Genomic DNA, 20,561 nt, shown 5'->3' on the forward strand with positions numbered 1-20,561 from the left:
CATTTAAAGAAGAAAGGCTACATGGAAGGTATTTTCCAATTAAATTAGGCAATAACTTCATAATAAACCAAAGAATAAATGTTAACAGACAAGATGCTCAAGCAAACAAAACTTCTACCAGAAAATTGTCTACAGCTACGTGAATGAATGAACAAACCAAACAAAACCAAAACCACAGATGGTGCCTGTGGATACTCACTCACATCCACATGCATAAGAACTGTGATGCTAACTGTGGGGGAATTGTGTCTCTAAGCATGCAAAGACAAGAGGTATTACATGAAAGGAAACTGCCACAGAAAATGAAAATCCAGTATTTTTTTTTAATCGCAAAACCAGACAACACAAATATATTTACCAAGCAAGTCCCCAGTTCCTTCACAGATACTGAGACCTGTAATTCCTTCTAAGTGATCTAAGTAATTGTTTCAAGGAACTTGTTAATAAAAGATAAATAAAAACAAAAACTAATGTGCATGTCAGAAATGGGTTTCATCCAGGTTTCACCACCTTTGGCTTCCAAACAGGCCCTGTATGTGCAGCGTTAAGTGGAAAAGTTCACTAAATTTCAAATTTGTATATATTCTGTCTTTAGCCTAATTCTGTTTCTAAATCAGAATTATTTTAAAATTGCTGAACATACTACCAGTCTAGTACTCTGTTTAGCTCTTGGTTTTTATTAGCATTGTTTCTAGCAGTCTAGTTTTGCTAAAATAAAGTTTCATCTTATTTTATTGTTTCCAGGTATTAACAAAATTTCACTAGTATTACTTTTATACTCCTTTTGAAGTGTATAAGATTGCAGGCAGGCAGGCAGGTTGCATGCATGTAAAAAAACCTAACAGTTTGCTAGATAGGCATTATTAAAAAAAGAAATGCATATTAACCTACTAAACATACACTACAACACTAGGCTAAAATAGGTGAAGTTCTCAAGTTAAGATACATGTTTGTTCTATGTAAAACTTAACGGCATTTTAACTCAGAAATGTTGCAGTTCATTCCTACAGATGTGCAACTGGATCTAAATGGGGCTGTTACTTAGGCTGTTGAGTCTATGCATGTCACTTAAATAAAATTCAAACCATGAAAAAAGTTTTGATAACGTTTACAAAATTGACTTAAACATCTTAATGTATTTTTCCATTGAACTACAATACTGAATGCCAAAATGTTAATAGATAACACTCTAAATATTCAAGATATTTAACAGGATATTTGAGGTTCCTTTCTCCCCATGCAATACAGCACATTAAAACCAATTTTACTATCGTAATTTATTCAAAGCTTGATTATGAGCAATAGCTGTGAGAAGAAATACAGCATTGTTGATTCATATACAAGCATTTCACTTAACTACATTGGATAATAGCAGTGCTCCTAAAGGAGTATAAAAGCAAAGTGATTAGAAGTCATTACTGTTAATTAGCATTCACTTTACATTGATAGGGATGAACCTCTTCTGTGCTGAACAAATGGAACGCTTTTATCTGAAAGTCTGCCAAACCTGGTCAAGGTAGGCACTGAAACAAAGTGTCAGTGACCAGTAAGTAGAATTCAAAACAACAATAACAAAAAAGCAAAACAAAATCTAAGGATGTATCATCATCCAATTAGTGAGATTCAGTTTTTAAACAGGAAAAGGTTTGAAGGGAATGAGTAAAACTGGAAACTCATACTTCACATTCTGCAATCTCACTGATAAAAGGAGGAAATGTGTGTTTATCAAACTTGCTGTGAGTGCACGGTTCATTTGGCGTCCTGTAAACAATGCCTGGCTGCCCATTTCCAAATGCATGTGAGAATCTTGCAACACAGAACATCATATTCAGCAGGCAAGGTCACACTAGAGATGCCCTGGAAATGGGAAATTAGGAAAACCTGGCAATCAGAGGTTTAAAGCTGACCAGAACAAGCCCTCAGGCTTGCTTACCATCTTTCACCACCAGCCTGACTGTCTCTGTTTATTCAATATTAACACAACAAGACTGAGAGTGAGTGAAAACAACTCCGCACACCTAACAGGGAGAAATACAGTGACTTTCTTGTTTACATAAAGCTCAACATTTCTCACGGTAAGAAACTACCTCAAAGATGTTGCTCAAGATCCCCTTCTGGAAAAAAAATTGACCCTTCCTGAACAGTTCAGATGAGACATGGAGAATGACAGGCATCCTGTTGATGAAAAAATTTCCTTGTTCCCATCTCATTTTAAAATTCAATCTAAAAAAAAAAACCTAAACAAACCCTGTATTGTGAATGGAACAAGATACATAATTATTTTTATATTGCTTAAAGCACTGCCAACTATGCAATTACTTCTTACTCTCTTCCCTTAAGTCACACTCTTATTCACCCCTGATGACAATGGTCATCCCCTAGCTGGAGGAAACTACAGAGCTCCACTCCAGAATTAATTAAAAGAAAAAATAAGAAGTCGCTTAAAAAAAAAAAAAAAATCGTTGAACATGATGCGTGTAAAGGGACAATTCAAATTCTCAGAGATAAAAATCCGGTCATTGTAAAAGGTAGAGGAACTTAGTCTATGCCGCATGAAAAACCACAGCAAATATTTTGTCTCAAAAACAAAACAAAAAAATCTTACTTTATGAAGAAGCATGGTTACTTATTTCCTGTCAGTGTAGGTAGCCATTGCATACAATTTCTAAAAGTTCACATTTAATTTTCATGTCTAAAGGCATAAAGAAATGTGCTAAGAGATATGGTCTCCAAATGTTCATCTAATCAACATGAGTAGTAGAGGGCCCAAAAAATAAATTTCATTGTTATACCTATCACTGTTCCCCTAACTAGGCACTGAAGATTTGTTAGGATGTTTTTACAATACTGATGTTATAATTTCACTTGCTGTACATAAATTCTATGTTCCAATTGCTGAATTATATATAAAATTAATCTATCAAACTATCAAGGCCACAGAATTCTTGATTTGCAATAATCTTAAAATATAGGGGAAAAAATTAAGGAGGAGTGATTATTTTGGAAATTGAGCATAAAGACAAATACCTCTTCCTATAATTTAATCTTTCTCAAAAAATGAGAAATGTATCTTTGAGGAATTAGTCTATACATCTGCAAATAATTCAAATCGTCATAGGGAAAATATCAGATTTTCTTAAACCGAAAACATAGGAAATGATGACTAGAATAGAACTGTTCTGCACACTTCTGAACTCTCTGAATCCCACCAGTGAGAGGGGGCAGCTACCTACTTTGTCTGAACGTATAAACTGCAAAAAGTTTGGTGGACAGCATGCTGAGGCCCTCAGATTACAGATTCTTTAAGTCAGTCAGGATTCCATAACTAATAATACTTAGATCTTTAAGACTCCTCAGAAAATCTGCAAACCTTATTTGTATGAGTTAAGAGTACATTATTAGTCTTTCTCAGGTAAATACTACCACTGAAGTCACGGGGACTACTGAGAACTGACTAAAATGGACACCTAAAAGCCAATTGACTATTTCTAAATACTGTTTCTTTTAAACACATTTTATGACAGTGAAGCAATGCCTGCAGTAGAACACTAAGTTACATTTATTCATGTATTTTTTCCTGATGGGAGCATCTAGACGTTTGGCTGTACAAAAGCCACAGAAATTCAGTCATCAGACTGAATCCAAGAACTCATTTTTCCCGTTGGCCACAGCAGCTCAATTCTGGAAAAAGGTGAAAGGAAGACTGTTTCCTTAGCATGGAAGACTATTAGCAATAATGAGGAACTGAAAGCTTTATCTTCTGTGAAGGAATTAATCCCTATCCAAAGGCCACAGAATAACCTTGTATTTCATCCATTCATCTCAAACCCTGAAGAACTGTTTCCTGAAGAACTCCAGGTTTTAGGGAGTTTCACTGAATAACGATAGGACCTAAGTTACCTCTATTCCACCTGAACCTGCACAGCGAAAGTACTTTGAGACAAAATATCATCCTTAAATAACATCTAAAATTACATAGCTATTGCAATTTTAATTCTCAGACAGGAATACTTCCCGTCTTCAGTAAACATCAGTTTGGGTCCATTTCAAAAATCATGATGCTGTCCTTAAAAAATAACTATTAAATACAGGAGTCACACTGTATTATTACGTTCTTTGTGGTTGTAACTAAAAAATGCTTCTTATTCTTAGTGACTGAGTTATAAGATCACTGCTCCAGAATGTGACAATATTTTAGAAAATAAATTTTCTTTTTTTTCCCTTTCCACATTACTGATAAAATTAAACAGTGCCATAAGCAAAGGCTATTATTATTCAAATGTTTCATATATCCAATATATCCAACATCAATTCTTATTTTTCAGCTAATGATCAATGGATGATATCATAATTAATAATCCTCAGTCCTGAGATCCAATATATTAATTTCTTTCAAGTTTAATCTTTGGGTTTTTGTAAGCTTGCAGGTTCTGAACCCACAAAGTGCACCACAAAAAGAACTCTGACGGAAATAACATATTAAATCTGAAAATGCACTGAAAATCAACTTACAAGCTTTATAATAAACACAAGTAAATATATTACAAAGAAACTATACATAGAATAAATTTTTTAAATACTAATTTCAAAAAACTCAAATACTGAAAAATGTTATTGAAAAAGATGAAAAAACAGCTAGGAAAAAAAAAGCATTTTTATCAAGTTCAAGAGTTATACAAATTACTCCAGCTGTAGAAACTTACCAAATAAAGGCAAAGACTTCACAGAGCAGGATAAGGCAAGAAACTTGGAAGAGGACAGAACTGTCTACTGAAACCCAGAACTGAAATAAATTATCTTGCATTGGTTTGTATAGTCTGGAAGCTGCTACAACCACTGCCCTAAACAAAAGTTTCAGCATAGTTCAGTGAGATACAGAAAACAATCCAACATTCAACTCATCTAACACCACTTCTGTATGTGCTTGCATAAAACATCAATGTATTATTTGGACAAGATCATAATTACATTGAAAAGGGGAGAAAGCAGTTAAATATGCCTATTTTGAGGAGTATGTTGTAGGAAAGTTTCATAAAAATGCCTCCATGCTCCAGTCTTTCCAACAATTAAAGGGAAAGAAAACACAGTTTCCCCACACATTTCCCCGTTTCAAGGACAGCACCATGATAAAACCCTGAAGGATAATTTAAATAACTAAGAAACTCTAGTGCTTACATGCTTTGCTGGAAAAAAGCTCCAATACGCAAAGCAATAAACATGGATAAACAAGGGTATTGGTAATCCCTGTTCAGTAACATTGAAAGTAGATTAAATTATTCCTTAGAGTTCACGATTTACATGTCTCACGAAGTAAATATTCTACTATCAGGTAAGGACTGCATAGTAAGATACATTTAGACATCATATAAATACTCTGATATGTTTCACAATACATATTGAATACACAGAATCTAAAACAGGGCATTAGGCAGCTAAAAAATAAATATAAATTTCCTTCATACCTATCAATCATCTGGGTTTGTGACAATAAAATTAGCAGGTTTACAGTCACTAGCAGTCAATATCACTTTATGAATCCCATGAACTAGAAGAGGACTGTAGTCCTGGCTTTCCAAGCACTGCAGGGGAATATTTAATTTTTTAGAAATCTTGTTCCAATAACATCGTTATTAAAAACATCAAATACATTTGAATTCACACTAGTTTTTCAAATGTGTTTTAATTTTTTACTAAAGAATTACTTGCAATACAAGTGTTCTTTACAAACTGAAAGTGAGGCACACTGTGATTTTGATCTAGACACACCCTTCCTGTATTCTTGGGCCCAAATCATTTGACAGAAAAACAGAGCTATGTTAGTTTGACCAGCGTTTTGAAATTACGTCCACTCAAGGATGCGTTTTGACAAGGCTTCCGCGGAATTCCTCCCCTTCCCTTCAACAGAATGTAAATTGAGCTCTCTTGTTTAAAACTATTAACGTGTGGAGAAAAAAAATCCTAAAGCAAAATCCTCAGTGATTAAGACTTACATAGTAAAGCTACAAAACTGCAGTGACAAATAAATATGAAAAAATAAAAATAGAAAGCTTTCAAAGTTACTGTTAACACACAGAAGAAAAATATTCATGTCTTTTTCTTAAAAGTAAAAAAAACAAAGACTTACAGCTGCTGTAGTTTACCTCCCCGTGATAATTTTGCAATTATTCATCAGAATATGCAAGACCTCTACTGAAAATTTTGCACCAGAATTTCATAGATAGGTTTGACTGTAAAGGCATGGTTCTCCAAAGTCTAACATAAAGGCCATATATTGTTAATATTTATGCCTTTAAAATACCATATAGTGGAATTAATATTTCTATACAGGAAAGAAATAGTTATTTAGTTCCAGACTACTTGATAACATCTCTTTCAACTATAGTTATAATTATCATGTAAAAACTTCCAAAGCAGAAGTTGTCAAGATTTAACATTAGCATTAATTTATGTCAGGCATCCATTTCTCCAAAGACAGCAAGAATCGAAAAGGAAGTATCATCTTAATTGCCACTAATCTGCCCATTTTTAATTAAATTGATCAGTAATTTATTATCTTACCCAGTGGCAGAAAGCTGTTAGTATGCAGCTTTAAGAGAGAGTATATACTAGTCCTTCTAATTCCTAATACTATCATGGTTCAAAAATAATTTAGAACTGCTGTACCATATTTCTTTCAATTCCTGTAGTGCACGATATGCACATTCCATTTAAAACCTCCGTGAAGAACTCTAGAGCATAATCATAGAATCGTTTAGGTTGGAAAAGACCTTTAAGATCACTGAGTCCAACTGTTAACCTAACACTGCCAAGTCCACCACTAAACCATGTCCCTAAGTGCCACATCTACATGTCTTTTAAATACATCCGGGGATGGTGACACTACCACTTCCCTGGGCAGCCTGATCCAGTGCTTGACAACACTTTCGGTGAAGAAATTTTTCATAATACCCAATCTAAACCTCCCCTGCCGCAACTGGAGGCCATACAGCCTACATGCACTGTTCTCCTGTTTCGTAGTCTCATACTCCAACACAGGTGTGTGATCTCAATTTTACTTTAGAGGAACATGACTTCCCTGCTAAAAATATTAGAAGATGTAACATTCAACTCCAACATGGTTCAGGAAGCACTCTGCACTCAAACCACATTCTTAGATCTTATCTGCAAGTTAATTTTTTTTTAAACTGAACAAAGAATAAGCCTGAAGTTTCTAGGTTCATGAATCTCAACTCTCATTTCAGTGGAGGAAAGGGGGCTAGAAAACGTTCAGTACTTTAACTGAGGACTATAAATATCTTTAGCTGAAGTTTCAGAAAGCAGTCTACCAGTTTGATCAATGAAATTTAAATGTGTATTTACTTTTTTAAAAATAGCAACTAATATGATTTTCTGAACATTGCATTGTTTTAGTACTGTGCACTGCATTCATCAACACAATTAACTGCAATAGACATAGCATGTTCACTCAAACTTTGTGTAAAACCTCTGGAGTCAATGGGAGGTTTTCTGTTTATTTCAATGAGATCTGATTTAATTCTGGTGGCAAATTAAGTACTACATGAAACATTTTGGGAAAGAACAGAGAATAAATTTCAAGTGTTTTAGGAAATACACTTACTATCTCCCTTTAATTGGTTTTATAGCTAAGGATTGATATATGTTATTGCTATTATATGACATATTAGAATATAGTTACAGGGCTACCAGAATAAAAATTATCATTGTAAAATATTCTGTAATACTTTGTGAATGATCTGCAACATACAAACAAATAACAGATTCTGGTTTACAGAGCATAAGGGTACACAAATAGAAATGTCTAGACATTACTTTCCATACATCGATAAATGCACAAAACCCGAAAGATCTCTCATTCCAGTAATCAAGCAATGCATTATTTCAAATATGAAACTACACAAACATTTTATTTATAGATAATTTTTATAATTATGTTTTTTGCAATATATGCTGTGCACCTGTTACGGGTGTTTTTATTAAATAGGAACAAGGTTTTGGCTTGAAACGGGGATTAACAAGTCTGATACACACTGGGGACAAAGCAATGAAGTTAGGCTATATATTTACAGTGTCAGGAAGAACAAAGGAATAGAAATACAACTTGTAAGAGTATAAGCGTTCAAATTTTTTCTCAAAGCTTTCCTTAAATACCTAAGTGAATCATTTACTTAAATTCATAAATGAGTTAAGCAGCATAATTCTCCCCAGTTATTTAATTCTTTTCATTCAGCATACCTTAACAAGTTTCATGAGGCGGTAAAGGTCTTCAACCTCATCTTCCTGACATGTGGTATACACTCTTCCAGTATTTACGCTGGTACCCTCTATGAAACCACGATAGAGTGGCAAATCCAATGCATCAGCATATAGGTCAATGGCATGGTGTCCTACTGTCTGATACATATAGCTGTCCAATTCATCAGTCTGCCCTGCCACAATTAAGAAACAATCATATTAGGTACATTATTTCAACAATTACAGATAATCACAATACTACAAAGCACTGAGAAAATCTAAATGTTAATATTTTTCAGTTCACAAACAGATGTTTGGTGACAATACCTCTATAAACATGGAAAGACAAAAAAATAGATTTCTCCACCTAACAGACATATGGAGAGGAAGACATCTGTCACAAACATGCTGCCTATTTGGAAACCGTGGTGTCTATTTCTTCTTTAGTATTCCTCCCTGCTTCATCCCAAAATCTCATAATGGTCCAATCCTGCTCCTATTTATATGGTAATTTTAACAGGAACACAGTTCAGAGGCACAAACCCAGATGCATTTCAACATACTCAGAGCAAGAAATTTGGAATGCACTGAAGTGCTGAGAATAAGCAATAGGTTGTCAAAATTTCCAAAAACTTTACTGTTAAAATTGTTATCATGGTCATCAAGAAAGAAGAGGAGATTATTTCTGCTGAAGTAGAATAAAAGTAGACCGCTACAGTGTTTTGACATTGCTTAATATACAAAAAGAAGAGGAAATCTGTTATAATATCCAGGCCTTTTCTACCTTCACTCCTTTTAAAAATTAAGCTCGAAATGAAATCAACTCTTTTCTGCTATTTCCTTAAGCAGGAGAAAAAACTAACTGAATTTTCTTACAAGCGCTTTGTAGCTAGCAGATAAGAAAAAAAACAGCTAAAATGCAGACATCATGGATTTGAATTAAATCTCAAACTACATGATAAACCGTTTACATATAAATCTTCCAGATAATTTTTCAAACAGATTGATAAAGCAATACATCATTATTGGTGAAATCTCCACTTTGTTAAAAGCTAACACAGTTCACTGTATCAATGCTAATTTGTAATACTGGAACTTCTCTTAATTTACACAGACACATCAAGCATCTCTGCTGTATACCTACGTAGAGCATCTTGCAAAGAGAAGGGTCTGTAACATTGATCAAGATAACTAATTGGTGATGTAACAATTAGGTCATGTCACGTTTGATGCCATACAACAGATATGCTTTTGCTCAAAATAGGCAAATCCAAACCCATGATCACAACTAACCAACCTAGACCAGAAGAGTTGATTTAAAAGAAAACTCAGTGTTTTTCAACATACATGAACATGACAAGGTCTTAAAACTGATATTCAGTTCAGAATACAGAGTTTCTTTATTAATTGAGACTCTCCAGGCAACAGTGGTACAAGATAAAATAAAATGAATGGCATAGAATCCGCTGTTGCCTGAAGCACCTCAATTAACTTTCCACAAAATTTCCAACTACACACTTAAAGAGAGCATTTTATGATTTAATGACAATATTCTACATTTCTGATGTGGATAAATTAGTTTAAAGACAACATATTTCAAAAAGATTAGAGATGATTATGTCCTAGCTACCCAGAAAATAAATTGTTCCTGTACTTCCTAGCATTTGCCAGTTCCGCCTGTGACTCATTTGTGATGGCAGCTCCCTTTTTCCTTCACTTTCTGTGCATCTTCCTACCATATAGTTATCAGACATCATACTTAACTGTTTAACATATGTTGAACAGTTAACCTACATTAACATACCTTAACATTCTCCTCTACCAACTGGGAAACAACTCACTCCCTTTTAAAGTCTCACTTCAAGTTTATTTTATGCTCTAGTCCAACACAGAAGTACTCACCCTCTCACCTCACCACTGACTTAGACTACCTGAGTTTCTCCCATTCTCTTTCACAGAAATAAGTCTAGGTGCAGCCTGTGAGGAACTGATCAGAAAACTGGGCCTCGCTAAAAGAAAGGAAAAAGGCGGGAAAAAGAAGCGCATCAAGGTCAATTCCAAACCAGATCAGTTCCTCAATCCAGTTCACAAATGCTGGGCTAGAATAACGGAGGAAGATATACAAGGCTAAAAATTAATGAGCAGCAGCAAAACTGCATATTTTTGGCAGCTGGAGTGGTTTATGCCAGTTTCAAGCTTTTCTAGAAATATAGTGTTTGTTTTGTTTGATGATATCCTCTACCACCTTTTACTATTTGTGCTACTGAACTCACACAATCCCTTTGTCTACCACCAGGAATATTCGTATTCTCCCTTTTTCAAATTGTGTAAGCCTTTCTTTTACTGATCTTCATCTTCTTGTGTTTTTTCCCCTTTGAGGAAAAATACATTTAATGCGTCTCCATAGCATTTTGTTTTTTCTACCTCTTTTAAGATCTCTAGATTGCCCTTCAATACGCAAAACTATATAAAAACACATAAAGGAACTTAATTCAGTCACAGCTGTGCCTCCATTGTTTCTAATATAAAAAAAAAATATCCTGTGAGAAATGTGGCTTTCATACCTGTATTTTCGGCAGGCCTTAAATTGGCTAGAGCAACAATTTGATGCCCAGCAGCAACACACTGCATCATATTATAACAGCTGTCCTTCCCACCGCTGTAAGAAAAAGAAAATAGTGGCAATTAAAAGTACTGATAAAAGTTTTAGCCCCTTACGACTTTTGCCTAACTACTTAAAAATTAGTATCATCGGAGCTGGTTATAAAGTTTTGAAATAAAAAAAAGTTGCAAAATATTAGCAGTAGGAAAAGGATAATTTCACCATACAACATTTACTATATATGTATAGTGCCTACATACAGTATCCATAAAGCAAATACCTAGTTCTGTATCTTATTATTAATCTGAGCGGCTCCATGAAGAACTGCCACTTACACTAGAATCCCTTCAGAACAAGGACTGTCTTCTACTCCAGAGACAAATTACTCTCTACTCATTACTAGATAACTTGGATTAAAAAAACCAGTATCTACTCCAGAGAGTTGCCAGCATTAGCAATCTTTTTAAATGAAGACTGTCATGTTAGGAATAACATTTATCCTTCATAGGATACTTTGCCTAAAGTTTCAACATTTTAAACATACTCCCCATTCTCAAAAGCTGTTATTATAACAGGCAGTAGGTTCAGCTGACACTGCATTGAACATACAAATTTTTTACTGCATATAACTGCAAATAATTATTGCTGATTAAAAAAAAAAAAAAAAAAAAAAAGAAAAACAAACAGAACAATATTCTTCTCTGAGGCCAAGAGATGATACTCTAACACAGAGATTACAATTAATTTCGACGTTCATTCAAGATCTACTGGAACCTTTTCCACTATCAGTGAGGAAAGTATCCTGCTCTCCTGGTGTAACTGAAATATAGTATTTTTCATGGATTTTAATCACTGTCAAAAGAAATATTACAGTCTAGTGATAAAACTAAGAGTGCTCTAGACTACACACTGCTTACAAAATCCACGTTCAGACTCACAGCCTTCAAACTACAACTGCAGTTGGAGTTTCTGTGTAGTTTCCTTAAATGCCAAGGCACAAAAAGCAATCCAGAGCAGGGACTGGAACAGAGACCTAGACCAGCTCTGTAAAACTGCATCTTGCCTTAGAGTCACTGAGACATGGACAAGAGAACAGATAGTACAAGCTGTCCTTGCTACAATAGACCGTTGGTTTCCTTGTGACCACACTACTACTAACAATGTTCTTCAGCATTTCCAATGTAAAGTTCCCACTTTTATCTAGCCCTCTATGGAAAAGCTTGAAAGTGTGTTACAGGAATGTAACCATACAGCTATTCCCCTCAATTTCTGCATTTATACATGCCAAAATTCTGTATGCTGACCTTAATTTGCTGTATAGCTCAAACCTAAAGTAGAAATACTATAAATAACATGGCATCCCTTTGTACTTAAGAGATTTTTGAAAAGCCGTTGCTTTTGTTTCAGTGCTATAAAAATAAATACAAATATGATAATAAGTAGATTCCTAATTTGAGGTTCCATCTCTACCTGACATTATTCTCATGCATACTTACAACTTTCTTCTAACCTACATATGGTCAAAAAACAATTTTAAAAATCATATGTTCATTAATTCTGGATACTGTGCTTAATAGCTTGAAAACGTAGATAATATTCACTTCATAATGTGAAATTTCAGGCATAACAGAATCATAATGACACATAGGCTCTGTTCTTTCTGAATTACTTCATTCTAAAAAATAAAAGCCTCTCACTAGTTCTGAGTTCAACTCCAAACACAACTTCAAAAAAATAATTATATGACAGTAGATAATTGCCTATGCTGTTTACGGCATTTCAATATTAATTTTTTTAAATCTAAAATTAAAAGGACACCATAATGAATCCATTAATCTTTTCAATTAATTTATCAAAAAAAGACAAATGTTAAGATGAGGCTACATTCAAATTTCCCACATTTGACCACCGATTACTTGCTCAAAATTTGTAGAGTGCTCACTGGATCACACGTTACTGTACTGTTATTTATTTTCTATGTTAGTGTTACCATAGCCCTAAAAACTAACGATACCAAGAAACAAAATGAAATGGTGTCTACCTACAAGGCCTTCCACTCTAACTGTAAAACACACGATGGTTAAGACCAACGAAGCCAAACAGCCGATGCTGTGGGAGGAAGGTGGACTCAGCACAGTCCCAGTCTGGCTGTTGTCTAATAGATTGTGACACAAAAAAAAAGAAAGAAAAAAAGCTTTAAGAAGAGAGATGAAGGCAGGTACTGAGGTGGCCTGGGGACTCCTCTCAATTCCTATCACAGAAAAAAAATCACAAGGCCTTTTTGTAGAAAACTGTACGAAGTCGGGCCACAGGTTGGGTTCATTTTGACAAAGTTGCAAGTATGTTAACAGGCAGGCTTATAAACAAATAAAATACCATCAGAAAAAAAAAATATGGTAACCATAAAGATATGGGTAAATATGGTAAAAATGGTAAAAATATGGTAACCATAAAGACTTCTGAGCAAAATTCCTTTCTATTGACAAGTGTAAACATTTACAGTAAGAAAATTCTAGAAGAATTCAAGAGTTGAAAACCATCATATTTCAGGTAGAAGATTAGCTTTAAAATGTCTATGATTTAGCACAAAACACAATACAGGGTTTACCCCATAAATACCACCTTAAAGCAAGACTATCAACTTTAAGCATGGCCAACATTTTAGAAGAAAAAGAAACAGGTTAAAGTAGTTTTATACATAATCCTGACCTTTTCAAAAGTAAGAAGCACTTTTCAAATACTTTTTTTTCCCCTCTGATCTTTGAGGCTAGCTCTGTTACAAAGATTTCAGACACTTTGATGTCTCCTTAAAACTCTTCTTAAAACTATTAGTGAAACTAAATCCATCCTTGTAAAATTGCCCATTAAAATAGCGATTGTGTTAGAAACCTGTTTTTAGGATTTTATTTCATCCTGCCTTTTAACACATTCCTCTGCTTAGAGAATATCAAAATAAATAAACCTGGAAGACAAAATCTTATCTATAAATCAAGAAAAAGCACCAAAGCTGATTTTCCTACTCTGTATTTAAGCAAATCTTGAAAAACATAGGTATCACTTGCTGTATTTTTTCCTTTGGATGATGTTTGGAGTGATTTGCAATTGTTGCAGCCAAACCCCAATTTCAACAAGGTTTGATATTAGACATTGCCTGAGAGAATTTAATACATTAAATGTTAAGACTTCAATAACTAGTTACTGCACCCAAAAATAAAAATACACTGCTCACATCCACACAATCTTTTTCCATTTACAGGCTTCCTAGCTTGTTGGGTTTTAATGAACTACTGTTTCTCAAGAAAAGAACACACCTATCCTTGTTAGAAAAAGAAAATTATGTTAATCTATTTCTAAAAAAATACAAAAAGCCATTTACAGTACAAGAACTGCAGAAACTGACTAAAAGCGGTGGAAGTATGGGGGGAGCAAATAGAGCAGCCCCTGACAGATACGGCTGTATCAAACTTCAACTATTTAAATGAGTGAGCTTCATCTTTTTAAAAATGAGCAAAATGAAATCTCTCTCAAAAGACACACTAGAAAATCTATCGTTAAGGCTTCAGAAAATCTTATCCTAAGAGATCTTAAGATACTTGGAAAGGAAAAGCAAAGCACCTGAAAATTCAGCTGCAAATGAGCAGAGCTCCCTCTAACTGACGGGCACGGGGCAGGGACTCCGCGCCCCGGGGACGCAGCGGCCCCCGCCGCCTCCCCACGCACCGCCGCCGGCGGCGCAGGCGGCTCCGGGCCCGGCCGCCCCGGCTTCCTCCGCGCTGGAGGCGCGCTAACGCGGGAGACCGGGATAACGAGGAGCAGGCGATCGGGGAAATTAATTTTGGGTGGTGGTTTTTCTTTTTTTTTTACTTTTTTTTTTTTTTTTTAAACTGACACTAGTAGTTCTTGAGCGTCCCGGGAATAAGGGGAAAGCAGAAGAGAAATTGTTACAGCTTCACCCTGCCTACGGGCAGGGATCGCCTCACGCCGGCACCCAAACGCAGCAGCAGAGCGAGCAGGCAGCCGGCGGAGAGAAAGACTCCGCCGGAGCCCGCTGGCTCCGCGCAGGGGAGGGGGGCGGCGGGGCGGGCGGGCAGGGCCGGGGCAGCAGGGTGCCCCAGGCAGCGCTGGGTGGAGCGCGACCCCCGGGCTGCTCCTGAGCGGGCGGGCGGGCTCGGCCTCTCCCCGCGCCCTCCCTCCGCCTGCGAGACGCCCCTCGCTCGCCCACACGGGCGCTCCCTCAGCCCGTTACCTGATTAAAGCCACTACTCTCATGTTGCTCGCGGGCCCGGGGGCGGTAACGCTAACAGGGAGGTGCGTGACAGCTGCCAAACGCAGCGGGGAAGGAGCCCGGCCGTCCCGGGCCGCGCACGCCGCCGGCTCCTCCGTTGCTACCGCTACCGCCTGGCCGCCTCCCCTCAGCGGACCCTCCTCCCGGGGCAGGCCGGGAGACTGCCTGAGCAGCCGGGAGGCACGGCAGGCCGCCGCCTCTCCGCGCACGGGAGCGGCACGCTGGCTCGGCCACGGCCCTGCGAGCCTGCCAGGGCGGCGGAGGCCGGGCGCAGCCCAGATGAGGGCGGCGCGGAGGGCGCGGCCGCGGAGGCAACGCGCGGGACGCCTATGGAGGGCAGGGCGGCCGCGCTGGTAGGCCCCGGCGGGCCGCCGGCTGCCGTGTGAGGCAGGCGCGGCAGCGGGCTCGCCCCGGCTCCCCTGCCGCCTCCCCCTGCCCGCCTTTTTCCTTCTTGTCTACAGCGAACAGCAGCGGACCTGTTCTAAGCGATTGCTGTGTAGGGAATGGGAGCCACCGAGTGAGGTGGCCGGTCCGTCCCCTTGTCCTCGGGTGGCTGCTGAGGGGACAGCGGGGCGTAGTCGCAGCCCGGCTTCACCGCGGCCCGGGGGAGGGAGGCCGGGAGGGCCCGCTGTGAGGGGAGGAAATGCCGCGGGGCTCCAAAAGTCGCCGCGGGTCAGCCGCAATGGCGGCTGCGGGAGCCGGAGCCCGGCGCGGGCGCTCCCAGCCTCCCTGGGAAGCCGCTCGGCGAACCGGGCGCCGCCAGGTGCTCGCCGGCGGCCTGTGACCCTCCGGCCCCTTGCGGGGCGGTGGGCGAGAGAGCGGCGCGCCGTCAGCCCCTCCCCTCGGCCCTCTGCGGGGCTGAGGAAGGGGAGCCCTGCCGAGGCGCCGCAGGGTCCGCCAGCAGCCCGGGCCGAGGGGCCGGGGCGGGAGGCGAGCAGGGAGGAAGAGGAGACCAGACCTCCTGGCCCGGCTGCTGCGCTGAAGGCCTCTGCGCCCTTCTGCCAGCACAAAATGTGCACCTGCACCCTCGGGTTCAGCTTCTGCAGACCAAAAATCTAATCTTGGCATGTGATCCCCGTTTTGGGCTAATTTTCTGAGCAATCCTGCTGTTAACATACGACAGACACCACTATAGGTTTGCAGGCTGAATCAACAAAAAGCTTACCCGGGTGCCCAGTCTCTGAATCCAGACACAATTTTATTTCTCCCAAGTCACAGAAGAAACCCTTGGGTTAGTTCTGCCGATGAAACTGTATCTCTAGACTAACTGTAAGTCTTACACCACCAGATAAAACCACCATTGGGGGTATTGTGGCAGTGTTTTGAGCAGCGGTCTCAGGGCCCACCACTCTCCAGGCTTTGATTCAAAGGGCCTGTGGGTCCAAAACGGGGACGAGAAACCACTGGTGCGCTGCTGGTTGCCCGCGCTTGCTGGAGCCTGGTGTGCAGGGTCAGCAGTGAGGAGTGCAGTGCCTCAGGGTGAGCCTGGGTGCTGCCCTGCTCGGCGTCTTCATCTGCGGTGCCACCGGTGCTGTCTACGATCCAACCTGTAAATCGGCAGTGACCAGGAATGCCGATTCATGGTTCCTGTTGAATTTAGTTGCAGCAACTGGTGCAGCTAACATAAAAGGCTTTATTCCTCAGGGCTGGAATGAAGGGTATGTTTCATGCGTTGTGAGTGCTAACTTATCAGCCCCTTGTAACTTGATGATATACAATACCGTATAACAATCTGTACCGATCAGGCTTTATGCAAGCCTCTGAAAAACAAGTTCCTTGCACAGGAATTGTTGGGTCTGAAGTTCCCAGAAAGAGAAAAGATGGAAGAAAATAGAGAAGAAAATAGTCTAAGAAAAAGCATTTTGTTTATAGCAATGAATGTGCCAAAATAAATGCCTAATGAGACAAATATGTAAGATTTTTTATTTACAGCTCATGAAACAGTTTGAAAAAGCACTTTTTTTTTTAGGTGATTTGTGTCTGCACATGATTTGTACAGTAAGTCCCTGGAACTTGTAAAATAGGAGTGGATAATTATGGGCAGATATGAAGGTGATGATGCCTTCCTTAATACACTTTTGAAAAGTTAAGAAGTGACAATGAGTATAAAACTTATTTAATAAGTAGTTGTGAAGAGGTAGTAATCACAACGTGGTTTTTTTCTGCATAGGAATAATTACAAAAAGCACATGTTTTAAAAAATAAATCCTCAGTTCATGCTATGGCCATCACAGGCCAGCAGTTATGAGACAAAATATTTGATTTACATTGGAATTACAGGGCAGTTAGATTTCCTTCTAGTTTAGTGACGATGATTTAATGCGTAATTCTTAGAAAGCTTTTTCTGTTCTTCAGGACAGATGATCTGAAAGAGGGTTACTTAGATATGAAATTCTGATGAAAGGGCAGGGATTTTGGTAGGGAGTTGGGGCTTCTTTTTTTGGCTCGGAAAGGTAATGGAGGCCTGTTCTGAATTGAAACTGTAAATCCAGTGTACTCAGAGATTTTAGCAGAGATTAATAAATTGAATGAAGCAATACTGCATAGTACATGAACTGGTAGAAAATAACCATACCTCTGAGGAACGGTAAAAAAGGCAGAACAAAGGTATTTGATTTATTGCAAAAAAAAAAAGGGGGGGGGTATTTTATCATACATCACCTCTATCTTTTCTGGGTTTGAATTAAATATTTTTATTTTTGATTATCACAAGAAAGAATAATTCAGCTAGTAGTTGTGAACACTTAAAAGATGCTCATTTACAATACTTAGCAATGATACATGGAAAGTCTAAAAATCATGTATGTAAGTTATTCTGCTGCTTTGGAAAATGGAGAGGCCATAAAATCAGTAGCTTTAATTGCACAGCTTTATAACAAATATTCAAAGACTTGTAAATCTCTCTTCTAAGTAGCATTGTTAGAAGATCTGGAAAAGAGAATAATTCTGAAGTCCCCTATTTTCTCAAAGGTCTGTTATTATTAATCTATTCTGATACAATGTTGCTGTTTTTTCAGCAGATGGTTCTATTGCGTTCAGTTTTACAGCTTTCAAAAAACAAATTTCCACTTACAAGTCAGACTTGTTTGAAGTAGAAGTTACATATGACACTGCAGGACCAAAGTCTGCTTCATTTGCTAGTGAGACTGGAATTTTTGCTTCCATTTGATGAAGACATCAGTAGTTATTTGCACAAATAAAAAAGTGGGATTTGGCTCCCAGAATTTGTGAAATATGTCAAAATTGATTTAGTAAAGTGGGGTTTCAAAACAAATCTGTATTTTACCCAAAAAGATGCTGTTTCCAAATTATTTGGAATATATGCAGTGAGAAAATCTGTTCCCTCTCACTCACCTGATGAAATATCTCTGGTGTACTGTCACTGCTCTTAAAAGGTTCTACCATACGACAGTGGACAAAAGACAGTGCATCATCTCTCAAGCTGATATCCCCAAGACATTCTGCTATGCTGCTGCAGCAGCTGAAACAATAAAACTCACCAAGGTGCCTTTCTTCTCGGGGAGGTACTGGCTACTTTGTACAGAAAGCCCACAATGGCTCAGCGCTTCTTTCTCGCCCTTTTCCGCCTAGAAATTTGAAAATAATTATAATGAATTAATATAACTGGAGGAACCTGTCAGAGGATTAAAAAACGCAATGCGGTATTCCTAACGATCTGGAATAGTTAATTAAGTTCTCTTATAAATGAGTTCCAAAAATAACTTACTTTCACTAAGTTATTCTGAGTAACAGTCACTTTAGCATACCTGAGCTACAGTGCGTATTAGAAAAGGGCCAATTATCCAGTGATTGGCAGTTAAAGGTGAACTGCTGAAGTTCTTAATTAAAAGATTTCCTATTATAATCACCTGTAAGTAATGGAATACTGCATATATAAAGCAGGCATAATGTTAGACTATTTCCATTTTGAAACAAAGATTTTGAAAATCATCTCCTCTTTTGCTTACCATGCCAAGTCCGAAACGGGAATGTTACAGTTTTTGCGGGTGTAGCTGGCCATGTGCCACTATTCCCCCTCATTAGAGTGTCCTGCTCTGACTCTCCTGCAGTCAGAGGTGTTTCCCTCAGATAACAGGTGACAGAAGTTTTGCTGCTGTTAATACCCAAAGCTGTTTATGTAATACAGAAAAATGATTTGAGATTTTACAGGAGGATACTTCTGCCTTTTTAACTAAGACACTGGCTGTGGAGCTCCTTTAGCTGCCTGTCATTGACAACTTCCCTGAATTTTCACTTACTTCACAGTAAACAAGATATTATCAACTCTTCCATGAGATATACTGGAATTAATTTTTGGGACACATCTTCTGGTTTGGGAGCATGAGATGTATTGACATACCACTAAAATCTGAATGAAAGGAATTTCTCAGGAGGCGTTATCTCCCCATCCGGGTGTAGAAGGACTCAAGGTCATTCTGTCTACATTTCAAGCTCGCCAGATATAAAGAGCTTTGCTCTGAATGCTGCCTAACCATGCTAACAGTGCATTATGCCCAAGATAATACAGCCTACTAAGATTAGCTCGAACACCTTGTCACACTGTTCACCTCTTTTTGGACAGAAATAGGCATGCAGTGACTTCAGGTCTGTCTCCAGCCATTCACACGGATATGGCGCCGGTGATCAGCACCGTATGTGAAGGATGACTTACCAGGCCCATGGGCTTCTTGCTCTTAAGTGCTCCATATAAACACTACTAAAAATATATACAGCTAATCCTATAGTTCCTAGTTCTGATAAGACAAGGCTAGTCATTTTCATAGGTGATTTGACTTGTTTCTGCAGAACTATGAAATCCGGCAACTTTACTTTGTCCTCTATTCAGCATTCAAGGAGACTCTTAGACATGTATTTATTAACGACTGCAACAGAAACAGAATTTAGCCTAAGAGAGCATTATATATGTTCTTGACTGATAGGTAATGGTCCTTATACGACGTCAGTTTTTCTAAGCTTTTCATGAACTTAATTTTCATTAATCAATCTACCAATCTTCAGTGAGTCAAAAGTATAAAATTAACCTTACAAGGTCATGCCTCCGTCAAAATGACCAGTCTGTTTCCATTTCCAGCAGGCACTATCGCAAGCTAAAATTAATATTCACTGGCAGCTGAACAGTTTTTTCACTTGACTAGATCTGTTGTCAGTGTTTGAAATTTTTACTTTATTAGTAAAAGTACTAACTGTAATTACCACCAAGAGAAACTGTCAAGTTTGACTGGCAAAATCCTTCATTTACCTTTTTTCTGTTCAGCTTAACCCATGGAATTTTAATGTATTTTTCTCCATATGAAGTACTTCAGTACTTTCAAGGGAAAAAAAAATATATCTGAGCACCTCCAGCTCACCAGAAAGCCTGCAGTACCAAAGGAGTGTCTATTCTACATGTATCTATTTTGA

At 38.4% G+C, this 20,561-nt stretch overlaps 1 protein-coding gene across 2 annotated transcripts in view; it reads right to left on the reverse strand.

Annotated features, from left to right (window-relative positions):
* The window catches only part of DPH6 (diphthamine biosynthesis 6), a 213,984-nt gene extending 198,776 nt beyond the window's left edge, over positions 1–15,208 (reverse strand). For both annotated transcript variants that reach the window (XM_082318710.1, XM_082318709.1), the window contains exons 1-3: positions 15,102–15,208; positions 10,818–10,912; positions 8,254–8,447 (exon numbers count right to left, since the gene is read on the reverse strand). In XM_082318710.1, the coding sequence (XP_082174836.1) occupies positions 8,254–8,447; positions 10,818–10,912; positions 15,102–15,124 (312 nt within the window). In that variant the 5' untranslated portion in view covers positions 15,125–15,208. The remainder of the gene's footprint in view (positions 1–8,253; positions 8,448–10,817; positions 10,913–15,101) is intronic.
* Positions 15,209–20,561: the final 5,353 nt, after the last annotated feature.

Source organism: Platalea leucorodia, assembly GCF_965183815.1.
Source record: "Platalea leucorodia genome assembly, chromosome: 7".
In the NCBI taxonomy this organism is placed as follows: Eukaryota; Metazoa; Chordata; class Aves; order Pelecaniformes; family Threskiornithidae; genus Platalea; species Platalea leucorodia.